The sequence below is a fragment of the Anneissia japonica genome, unplaced genomic scaffold (genome assembly GCF_011630105.1).
Source record: "Anneissia japonica isolate Jap-2015-1 unplaced genomic scaffold, ASM1163010v1 scaffold287591_len41410_cov117, whole genome shotgun sequence".
In the NCBI taxonomy this organism is placed as follows: Eukaryota; Metazoa; Echinodermata; class Crinoidea; order Comatulida; family Comatulidae; genus Anneissia; species Anneissia japonica.
Window position 1 is genome coordinate 9,736 of NW_022732919.1, and position 12,192 is coordinate 21,927.

At 32.5% G+C, this 12,192-nt stretch overlaps 1 protein-coding gene across 1 annotated transcript in view; it reads left to right on the top strand.

Annotated features, from left to right (window-relative positions):
• Positions 1 to 12,192, top strand: part of LOC117115926 — a gene marked incomplete at its 3' end in the record, with an annotated part of 31,414 nt that overhangs the window by 1,977 nt on the left and 17,245 nt on the right. Inside the window, exons 2-7 of the mRNA XM_033259812.1 lie at positions 1,808 to 1,941; positions 3,182 to 3,240; positions 3,825 to 4,307; positions 5,196 to 5,675; positions 6,727 to 6,774; positions 7,207 to 7,344. Coding sequence (XP_033115703.1) covers positions 3,228 to 3,240; positions 3,825 to 4,307; positions 5,196 to 5,675; positions 6,727 to 6,774; positions 7,207 to 7,344 — 1,162 coding nt within the window. The remainder of the gene's footprint in view (positions 1 to 1,807; positions 1,942 to 3,181; positions 3,241 to 3,824; positions 4,308 to 5,195; positions 5,676 to 6,726; positions 6,775 to 7,206; positions 7,345 to 12,192) is intronic.

Consider the following 12,192-nt stretch of genomic DNA (forward strand, 5'->3'; position numbering starts at 1 on the left):
AGATGTCGAGCCATCGAAATTGTCATACTGTTTTAGTGGAGTCTTGCGCTCTACAATAAGTTCAGAATATCTAAAGCTTCATTTTGATATACTAATTCTGGCAACACCAAATCATAAAGTTTGAATTCTGGCAACAGCATTAGGCTCGATCGCCAATTCGCCATTTGAGATGACGGATGGAGCCATAGGCAGTGGTTTTTAGTAATAAAATGCTAAAAACCGATGTTATTAAGCAGAATCTGAATGAAGGAACACCGTAAGATATTGTTAGGTATTGCACACAGTAGGTAAAAAGACAAGTTTTAAAGATAGAAGTGTTACAGTACTAAAGTGCATTAGCGCCCAAGTTATGTTTTATAAAGAGGCATAGTATAGTAAATCATGTTCTTAACACAGGAAACTCTCATATGGTAACTAAAACAATGCTAGTTCAGAGTATTAGTAGTACTACAGCACTGTAATGCATATACCTATTTTAATACACTACTGAGATATGCTTTTATTTTTCAATCTTGATTTCAGAGGTCAAAAAAATTTTTCAATTTTTTTTCAATCATATAGTGTTGTAGACTAGTCTTTTAAGAACATTTTGCTGAACATTTTTTTTGGATACGACGCCCCGTTATAGAGTTATGATTTTTTAAATAACATGATGTCAAAAAATCCGCCCAAAAGCTTATCTTATTTCTGTTGGTTACGCACCGCTGATTCGCAATGTTTGTCATCACTTCAAGATGTCTACCGATTCGTGAAAAAGGCGTATTCGTAATAAATTACAGACCTTACTTTAAATAAGTTATATTCCTTATCCACTTCCATTTTCTTGATTTTACAGTTAGTACCTCATCACTCTTTATCTACTGGATATTTCAATTTTTTTTTTTTTTTTTTTTTTTTTTTAAGCACTATATGAGAAGACATCTACGATATACAAACATATACTGGATTGAGCAACATGGTTTAAATTATAGCCTCTGTTGATCTGGGGGCTGTACTACTACTATGTCTTAAGACAAAGTCGAGAGGTATAGTGCAGCTTCTGGCTATAATTTGAATTATGATCTAATTAATATCCTAGTAAATATTTGTTAAATATTGTACAATATGTTGCAGTGTTGTGGTTTTTTTTTTTCTTAACAATTTTGCCTATTATATATATGCACCACACATTTTTCCATATTAAAAATGAAAAAATTGTTTTCTTGGTTGCCTGATGTACTGGCATTGACGTTTATCCAGATTTATAGATTCAATTTGACCCCCTCATTGAGTATTTTTTCTCAGCGCCATATTGCAGTACCATAGTACCAGGGTTCATACCCTGTTGCAAAAGTATAACATTATAAATCCTGAAAATCTTCTGTGATAAAAATTCAGAGAAGAAAGTAAAATACATACTTCAAGTATTGAAATGAACGCCATCCCAACACGATGGCGTGCATTTCAATACTTGGAGTATTTATTATACTGTACTTTCTTATCTGAGGTTAATCAGCAGACCTTTCGGTTTTAAAAAATTCAGAGATTTTGGAATACGTGCCATATCTTCTTCTGTAACTGGAATTTTTTGTGCTCAACTTTGCCCGTTCATACCTCTTTTATAGTGTGGCAGAAAACGACTGAAACACTCTGCAAGGAAAAAACACAAAGACAATTGACTGGCTATTAGGGCCTGGCTAGAACTATTGCCCAACTTTCAACCAATCAGCTGTCTGGAATGTGTACTGTAGTCAGTGCATAATATATTATGCACCACTTGCTACATAATAACTTTATTTTATTTGAAATCTTGTAATTGATTTTATAGCAAACCATTTGACGCAGCCATGTATTCAACTAAAGTGTGAGCTGAAATGTGAATTCATTCAGGCTTGTGGAGATTGGTCATTGAGGCAGAGTTGGGGGGGGGATTTTGATAATATCTATCATCTAAATCACTAGGTAAGTAATAATTTAGAACATGTTTGCCTGCTAAGAGAATAGAGAAACTTCATGGGTCACAATCTAGAATTTTTCTCTTTTCTGTAAATTCATTACATATGGCCCGTTCGAGCAAAAACGCCCAAACGTATTCTGTTTATTTCACCGGGTAATCGCGCTGAGCACTCAGCGGGTGGTCGACTGTTCGAGCAAGTTTTAGCTCACGGTAAATACGTGTAACGAAACTACTCCTGAAGTAAATTTCAAATTATCCCATGGTCAATAACCCATTCTTTGTTTACTTGCTACTGCTGCTATAACCATGGAGGGTCTACTTTATTCCTCCATGCTATAACAGGCCCACGTACACACAGCGCTGCACTGTGGAACAATAATGTAGTTCAGTAACTTATAATGGGAGTTTTTAGTTTACAATCTGTACGTAGGCTAGTTTATTCAAGTTTATTTCTCCGAATAATGGCAAATCTACAAATCGATCGCATGTTATGCTACTAAATTTAGATTTGGTCGTGCATTTGTGGGGAGGCGAAGGAGAGCTGCAACCACACCTGGGCCATAACCTGTTGAATTTCGCGCTGGGCTGTGGATAAAACTTTTGGACAAACAATTAAGGTTGATTCATCATCGCCTCCGGCTCCATGGTCATTCCATACACGGTATTCTACCCAGCAATTTGGTGGTCAAAATTGTCGTAGATAATCCAGATGGTAAAGTAATCAGACTATTGTCCGAGTGGTTTTAGAAACTGTGTACCGGTGAATTATATATTTAATATATTAAATATCCGTGCGATTTACCAGTTAATTCACTGGTAAATCGCACGGATATTTTTTCGCTCGAACGGGCCCATAGACATTAATTTCTATGGGTTCTGAGTATAGATAACCAGGCATTCTTTCATAATCCAAAGCTCGGTTACACACTGCACCAGTTATCAGACTGCCACTGAATATCAGCGGATGGCATCTGTCACTGAGCTAACATCCTGTACAATTCTCATACAATGCTGTGTGTACTCGCCATATATCTTGGGGAGATGCCTTATTGGTGACTGTAAAATGGTCAGAAAGTAACACAATTTCCACATGGCCTAGAATATTAGCTATTTTAAGTCAGTGGTGATGTAATTTTCATTTTCACATAAATTTTCTACCTATCTTGATTACTCTACATGCATATTGCAGAGTTATATTAGTGCGAACTGAAAAGAAATAATATTGTGTTATTAAATCTATTTTAGTGTGAAAGTTTGTGAAGCTCAACATTTGGAGTAATATTATACAAGGATGATGGAAACAGGTAAAATATTGATAATGATAGTTGGCAATATATAGGCCTGCAATGCTACTTCACACACATAGTCATCATGCACAAAAGTAATCAGAAAGTGGTGCTTCATTATCATCACTCATTAATAAATGCAAAATTCAGCCCTGGCATCTTTCCAAGCTGTGCATACATACAGTACATTCAACATAATATGTATTCTACATGTTTTCAAATTATTGCTTTAATAATACAACCATTTGCATGATAAATAAATCCTGGATTAATCATAATTGAAGATTTTTAGTTATTTTAAAGCCTGGTGTATACATTTATGTAGTAGGAAGACCGAATTCTATACATCTTGCTCAGTATACTTATATATATATACAGTATACTAAATTTTATTTTGAGAATGTCTCGCCCTACAGTATGTGACCTTTTATCATTTGCATGTGAAATTTGGACATGCAGAACAGGTTTATGTTTATAGGGAGAATTTGATAACCTCTAATGTATTCAAGTGCTAAAAATTAATTATTAACAATATACTATTAAACTGTTTTTTAATTTTATACATTACAATTATTATTTTTATCATTTAAATTTCCCCACAGAGTTCTCATCGATGCTGGTGCAACTTTCTGATGCAATCAGCAAGAAAGGTGAAAAGTATGTAGACCTGTTGAGGGTTCTGTACAGAGATCTTGCAAATGTTAAATCAGATTTGGAGAAAGCTAAGTGTGCATTTGATTTATTTCAATTGTTAATAGCACCTGGCATTTTGAAGCCAACGGACATTTCAGTTTTGTTTGAAACAATTGAACTAACTGGATTGAAATATTTGATAGAGATAATCAAGACATATGAGACATATCCTGATGAAGTGAAGATCACTCGGTTTTTACCACATCGTCAACAGGTTGTTGCTCTGGGAAAAGACTTTTCAGTTAAAGATCTCCAGAAAGTTAGTCAGTTATATGAAGGCAATTTTTCTAGTCCATGGAAACTGATTCAACATCTTGAAGATACATCTGTTTTAACAGAAGACAGCATGTCATCATTTCTTCAACATTTGAATGAGAATAAAGTAAATGAAGGTTAGTAATAAATATAGAATATCACATTTAAATATTCATGCTTGTAGGATATGATATTATTTAAAATCTCTACTTTCTTTAATTGAGATAGTTCTTTAGTGGTTTACAATTCCCTAAAACCTTAAATACAAGCCCAATGGGTTTTATCTCGAGAATAAACTCACCTTGAATGGAAACCCCCCCCCCTTTTTTTAGTTTGCAGAAGTAGCCTCAAAAAGAAGTCCATCTCGAATACAAGCCTATGGTTTGAAGATAGCATTCACTGTACATGCATTTCTAACAAACAAAATATTTAAAAACTACTTGGTTTAGTCAGCAGTTAAAGTGATTTAATGCCAGTTAATACAGTCCATGTAAAGAAATAAATATTTGTTGTCCATTTGTTATTTTTTCCATACTCAATTTTTACAGTGATTGGAATTCTAAAATGGCATAATTCTCAATGATTAGGTTTCGTTAGCCATGTTCTCACGATCAATCCTATGCGATGCAAGTTAATCAGAAATCCAGTCACAGTCGCATCAAATTTTATCGTATGTCTACACGAGAGTTATAGCGGATAGTTATAGCGCTTACAGTATACACTGGTATAAAAAATGGGCTTTTGTGTAAGGCTAATTTTGCAATTTAAATAATTGGGGATGTGGCTTCTTTTGAAAGTGAATGCTGTAAATCTTGAGAATTTGTACTATAAAACAATAAACAGAACCACTGCAACATCAGCCAGTATCATGTAGGTTCTTTATGCCTTTTATCAACAGAATTTTAGAATTGATCAATGTTATAAAAAGATATTGTGAATGTAACATCCTCTGACTAGCTGAGATCAAGAGAGTTTAGGGGATTTATTTTAGTTAATCTTTTAGTGACTCTATTTTCTTTAAATAGTTTTTAATCAACTGCTTGTGAGAATATCCGATGCAATCAGCGTAAAAAGTGAAAAGTATATTGACATGTTGAGGGTTCTGTACAAAGATCTTGCTGAGTTTAAAGCAGAATTGGAGGAAGCTAAATCTGCATTTGATTTATTCCAAATACTAAGAGTCGCCGACATTTTGAAAGCAACAGACATTTCAGTTTTATTTGAAACGATTGAAGTAACTGGATTAAGGTATTTGAAGGACATAATTAAGGCGTATGACACATATCCAGATGAAGTGAAGATCACTCGATTTTCAGCACATCGTCAACATCTTGTTGCTCTTGGAAAAGACTTATCTACCATAGATATTCAAAGGATTGGTCAGATGTACGAAGTTCCAGATGACTTCTGTTTTAATTCATGGAAACTGATCACATATCTTGAAAGTAAGGGTATTGTTTCAGAAAATAACTTGTCATCATTTCTTCAGAATTTGGAAAGAGATGGTGAGTATGATGATTATTTAATGATTTTATTTCCAATACCAGCTTACCAATTCTGTAATGTTGCAATCTACAGTATCTAGACATTTTAGGGAGTTAGGGGTAACATTGGAGCCTGAGAGACACCGTTCTAAGTGGTTGAAACCTATAGTACTTGATATTTTCTGTTATTTCTTATAATTAACAACATATATACATTAAGTTAGAGAACTCAACTAACTGATGACATCTAAACATTTAATACTAATAATGTGTCACTCAATCACTTTAACAAGGATTTATTTACTTCTTTACATCACAATAATTATTTTCAATATACTTGTAAACTATAGTTAGTTTCTGAAACAACAGTTAATTTTTAACAAACATCAAAATAAAGACTTGCTCCAAGTCCCTTATTAATTTTTTTTCATACTGGACAGCGTCACCAACAACCAAGTTTAATGTAAATAAAATTGCGCTATTTCAGAAACTTCTTTACAGCAGGGTTTCTTGTTTTCTCTGGTACTATTGGCTAGTCCCAATATATCGCCAATATCACAATGTAAACTGACTAGAATTCAGGTGCCCACATCGATCAGTTTATTTGTTACAAATAGTATTTTTCTAAAGTCCGTGGATGTATATTATAATACATAAATTTATAATATTACATTTAATTAATTTTCTAACACAATGTTATAAAATATGTCTAAAATACTTTAAAAATAAATAAATTTTTCTACCACAATGTTAGAAAATGTTTGAAGTTAATATAGGCTTGTTCCACTACTACGCAAGTTTGGGCATTAATCGGTGGGGGAACAGGGAGAACATGTGACCCCACATTTCAAAGAGGAAAGGACACTATAAAAATTATCCACCTTGCTCTACAATATTCAGTATTATTAAATATATTAATAGTTAAAATAGTCTTTTGTTATGCATAGTTTGGTAGCTTATGGAAAATCGATTGCAACAGAATATTGTACGTAATAAATACATATACTCAAAATGATTATAATTGCACACTACTGTTTTGCTCATAATGCCCAATGATATTTTTCATTTACAGACAATTCAGGACAATCAGAACAACCAAGAAGCTCATGGTCAGATGAAGGTGTGTTTATTTAAGCATTATATTGACATTTTAATACAAATACTTCCTAACAAAACTAAATTATACATAGACAATACTATTGCACAGAAGAGATTAGTTAGTGGCAGATGTACATCATTTTATGCCTCTTATAGTTCATATGAAATGGCACTCTCAGACTTTAATAATAATGAAAATAATAACATTTAAAAAAAAAAAAAATTTCCACCTTTTTTTAATTTAAAAAAGAGAAGGGGACCATGGGCTGGCTACTCCCCCCCTCCCCCTCCAATTAAATAATTTGTCTATTCATCTAGATTAAAAATGCTGTATTTGTAAAATAGGGAAATGATATTGAAGTATGAACCAAATGATGTAATGTAGAAGTGTATCATGGACTTAACTATATAAATAATAATAGAAATATTATTATTAGTTTTTTAACTGTTTCAGATATAATAATTAAAAATTCCCTGATGAAAATGCAGAAAGAACTGTATCGGGATGAGAATCGTATGACACCAGCAATCTGGCATAAAAATCATAAAGTAGATATTGCACAAGTTTTCACTGAACTCAAGTTGCTGCAATCTAAAAAAGAAGACAAGCCAACAAGTACAAAAAAGGAAGGTAGACCCACATCATTAACAGAGGCATTAAGAGTTATTAAGTCAACAGATTCATGTAAAGTATTAATAACAGGAAAGGGAGGAATGGGTAAGACTACCCTCCTTAAGTATATTGCTCATCAGTGGGCTACTGATGGTGAACATGTCTTTGCTGATAAATTACTGTTTCTGATAAATATCAGGGAAATTAAAGCAAGTAAAACGTTCTTGGACATAATATTGAAAAAAGTTGATTGCAAAGCAATCATTTTTAAGAACAGTTTGTCAGATGATTCAGTTGAAAGGTTCTTGGTCACACATGATGATGAAATAGTAATTTTGTTAGATGGATATGATGAGTTAAACAAAAATGCTAAAGACCCAATTGGTCTATTTAAAAGAAGTGAATTGCAAAAAAGCACGGTGGTGATAACATCTCGACCTGACAACACAGCTGATTTGGCTGATCGTTGTGATGTACATATTGAAGTAATGGGATTCAGTCCAAGTAACATAAAAAAGTATATTCAAAATCATTTTCATTCAATCAGTAAAATCGAAATTGGTGATTCTTTAATAAAAGAGTTTAGACTTGATTCAGAGCGTACATTGTTTTGGGGTGGTAAACACAAACAAGCATTTAAATTGTGCTCATCTCCACTGTTATTGCTTCAGATTTGTACCATATGGGGACTAAAACGTGTTCTTCCTGAATATTTGCCCGATCTTTTCAAGGAACTCATTTGTTGTATTTTAAAGCAATACTTAAACAGGGCTGGCAATAAAACTGTTATTGCCAATTTTGAAAGAATTCAAGATATATATAAATCTGCCTTTTTAATTTTAGGAGAATGTATGTATGAAGGACTAAAGAAAAATATATTGTCTATTGACAGATATGATTTGTCAAATGTGACACAGAATCAAACATTATTAGATTTAGCACTGGAACTTAGGTTTGTTTATGAAGATACCCCTGCTAATCCAGGGGATGTAAGAGAGATGTACACGCCACCACATAAATTAATGTCAGAGGCGCTAGCAGGGCTGTACCTGTCTACAGAAATTCAGAAAGGGAGTTCAAAGGTTGAGTATGAGGACATACGATGTAATGAATATTTAAATATGACAAGGAAGTTTGCAGTAGCATTTTTAGGAGCTGATGCTGATAAGTTACTGAAACCATGGTTAATAGTCAGCACCTCACATTATCGCTCAATACCACAATGCTTAGCATATTTAAGGAAAGAGCATGAAGATGATATTCTACTGAAATTGGATAATGACATGTCCAATGATATGAAAGCACATAGTAAGGAAATGCTAGAATCATTTGGAATTAATTTATTAAAATTCCTAAAGATGTGCATGGATGATTTTAAACAGGTATGTAATTACAATCTTGAAGAAGCAGCAGTATCTTTGATAAATACCTGTAGGTGCGGGGAAAGGCGAAGCCAAATTGTTGTACATACCTTGGTGTTACTTAAAGTATCAGTATTCATTGAGAGTGATCCATACAATTTACTTAAATGTATTTCAACATGGGATAAGGAAGAGATCAATTTACTTTCTGCTGGGATGGAAAAAAATCATTTAAAATATTATAATATTCCTTACTTTGAGATTGATTTTAAAATTTGTTCAACATTCTTGATTCATCTCCTTAAATATGCAAGTGATTTAGATTACATGTGTATAAAGAATACAGTGTTCAATAGTCACACATTGGTCACAGGTATTATACTCAATGCAGTTATTAATGATTTAGACAATGCCAATATAAAGTTAAAATTGCAAAAACTTGAAATTCGTGGCAATGATCTAAATGATATTGATGGAACATTACTGGGAAAATTATTTAAAATAGCTCCTAAATTAGAATATCTAGATGTAAGCATGTGTAGGCTATCAAGTGGCATTTTGAGGGCAATGATCACAAAATGCCAGAACAGTGGAATTACAGTAAACACCCTTCACCGTCTTGCTACTGGTAAAATAAAAAATTTAAAAACATTTCCCAAACTGAGTTATTCAGACATAATTAACTGTAGTTCAGCAGGCAGTATTAATGAAATGACAAAGAAATGTGGTAGGATGATTTTAGTTGTGAAAGACTGCAAGCTTGTACTGGAAGACATTAACCTTTCAGATGTTGATGGTAAATCATTTGTACAAATAATCAACATGATTTTTCAGTATGTTGAAAATATTAGTCCCCGTGATTTTCTTACAGCTGATAACCTAGAAAATCTGGTTGAATCTGTAGGTGAAAATATATATTGGAGAATTTTAAATTTGAATGGGATTAATCTGTCTTCAGTCAGTTGTAAAGCATTAGCTTGCCTTTTGAAGATCTCCCCAGCCTTGACCCATATTTACATGAGAGATTGCAGTTTATCAGGCAGAATTGTTAATGAAATGATGGAGGAATGTAGTAGGATGAATGTAGTATTGAAAGAAAGTGTCCTAACACTGAAAGGCAATAACCTTTCAGATATTGATGGTAAATCACTTGCAGAGTTAATCAGGGTAATCGAGTGTTATGAATCTTTCACTTGGAGTGATTTTTCTCTTACACTTGATAACCTAGAAAAGCTGGTTGAATCAGCTGGTGAAAATACAACATTGATTTGGAAAAATATAAATTTGAGTGGAATTAACCTGTCTTCAGTCAGTGGTAAAACATTAGCTCGCCTGTTTAAGATCTCCCTAGCCTTGATCCATATTGACATGAGTGATTGCAGTTTATCAGGCAGAATTGTTAATGAAATGATGGAGGAATGTAGTAGGATGAATGTAGTATTTAAAGAAAGTGCCCTAACACTGAAAGACAATAACCTTTCAGATATTGGTGGTAAATCACTGGCTGAGTTAATCAGGGTAATTGGTAAGTGTTATAAATTTTTCACTTGGAGTGATTATTCTCTTACAGTTGATAACCTTGAAAAGCTGGTTGAATCAATAGGTGAAAATATAAAGTTAATTTGGGAAAGGATAAATTTGAGAGGGATTAACCTATCTTCAATCAGTGGTAAAACATTAGCTTGCCTGTTGAAGATCTCTCCAAAGCTGAGATATATTGACATGAAATATTGTAGTTTATCAGGTAGTATTGTTAAAGAAATGATGGAAGAATGCTGTAGGATGAAAGTAGCATTGAAAAGCAAAATGTTTAATTTAAAGAAAAATGACCTTTCAGATATTGATGTAAAATCATTTCGTGCACTAGTGAGGTTTTATAGTATATAACAATACCTTCCAATGGCGTGATTATTCTCTTACAGAAGATTGTTTAGAAAGGTTTGTTGAATCAGTATTGTAGGTGTCGAGGGAAAGGGTGCATATGAGAGTCAGATTATCCCAATGTCAGTCATCTTGGAATCTCTACATGTAAAATAAAGATAGTGTAACTGCATATAGTTCTCAAGTTATGTGTAGTACAGTACCTAAAGAAATTGTGCCTAATTATGGATGTATTATGGAAATAAACAAGGGCACTACCGAAATTTATCGTCAATCCTAGACCCAGAAATATATATGGCTTTACATACCAAAAAATCCAGAACAATTATCTTTCCATCAAGATCTACATTGGTTACACTGTGTATCTGTTGTATGTTGAAGTCGAGTAGTGCTGCATTGTGGCTGACACGGGTCCCCTTGGACAGAGCCAAAATTTGTACATTGTTTATTACATTTGGAGACAAATAAAGAATAATAATAATAATATTTATTATTATTATTATTATTATTTATACATTGTTTATTACATTTGGAGACAAATAAAGAATAATAATAATTATTATTATTACTATTATTATTATTTATACATTTTTTATTACATTTGGAGACAAATAAGGAATTATAATATTAATTATTATTATTATTATTATTATTATTACTGTACAGTAAATAAATACAATTTGCATGTTACATGTGTAGTTATGATATTTAAAGAATAATTATTGAATATATTCTTATTAACGACTGTTGATTAGTATTTTATTATTAAAGCAAGTGTGTACCTCTGTGAACATGAATAGACCCATCAGTTATATTGTTATACTTATACACAAACATCCAAAATATAATAAGAAAAGTGACCAGTATAAATATGGAAAAAATATATGGCATATGTTTATACTGTACAGTAAATAAATACAATTTGCAAGTCACATTACATGTGTAGTTTATATTAAAAGAATAATTAATGAATAATATACTTCTGATTAACGACTGTTGATCATTTTATAATTAAAGCAAGTGTGTAACCTCTGTGAACATGAATAGACCCATCAGTTATATTGTTCATTATGTAACATTCCACTGATAGTGATATATGTACTGCACTTTGCAAGTTACGTCTATGCAAGTTACATTAATACAGTTGTAGTTTCTTTTTAAAGAATAATTAATGATTATACATCTGATAAAACTACTGTAGATTTTCTCTGGTTAAAGCAATTGTGTAGTGTACCTTTTTGTTAAATTATAAATGTGTACCAAACCATAGATGGCGCCCTCATTCCACTCTCATCATGACTCTCACTACTCTGAAAATCTTTTTCCACTAAGCAGAATATACTCTTGGATTTTTTAGTAATCTGTAATATGCACAAATGCAACCTAAGAAAATTGTATAATTTAGGCAGTGGCTATTTTCACACCAGTCTTAAAGATGTAATTTAGATTGGATATTATTGTTCCTAATCAATGTATACACAAAATAACCTCCAATCAAATGTAATGTAACAATAGCCATTGCCTTTAATTTACAATTTTTTTTTAGCATTTTGTATATTGTTTATCCCGATATGACTAAGAAGCA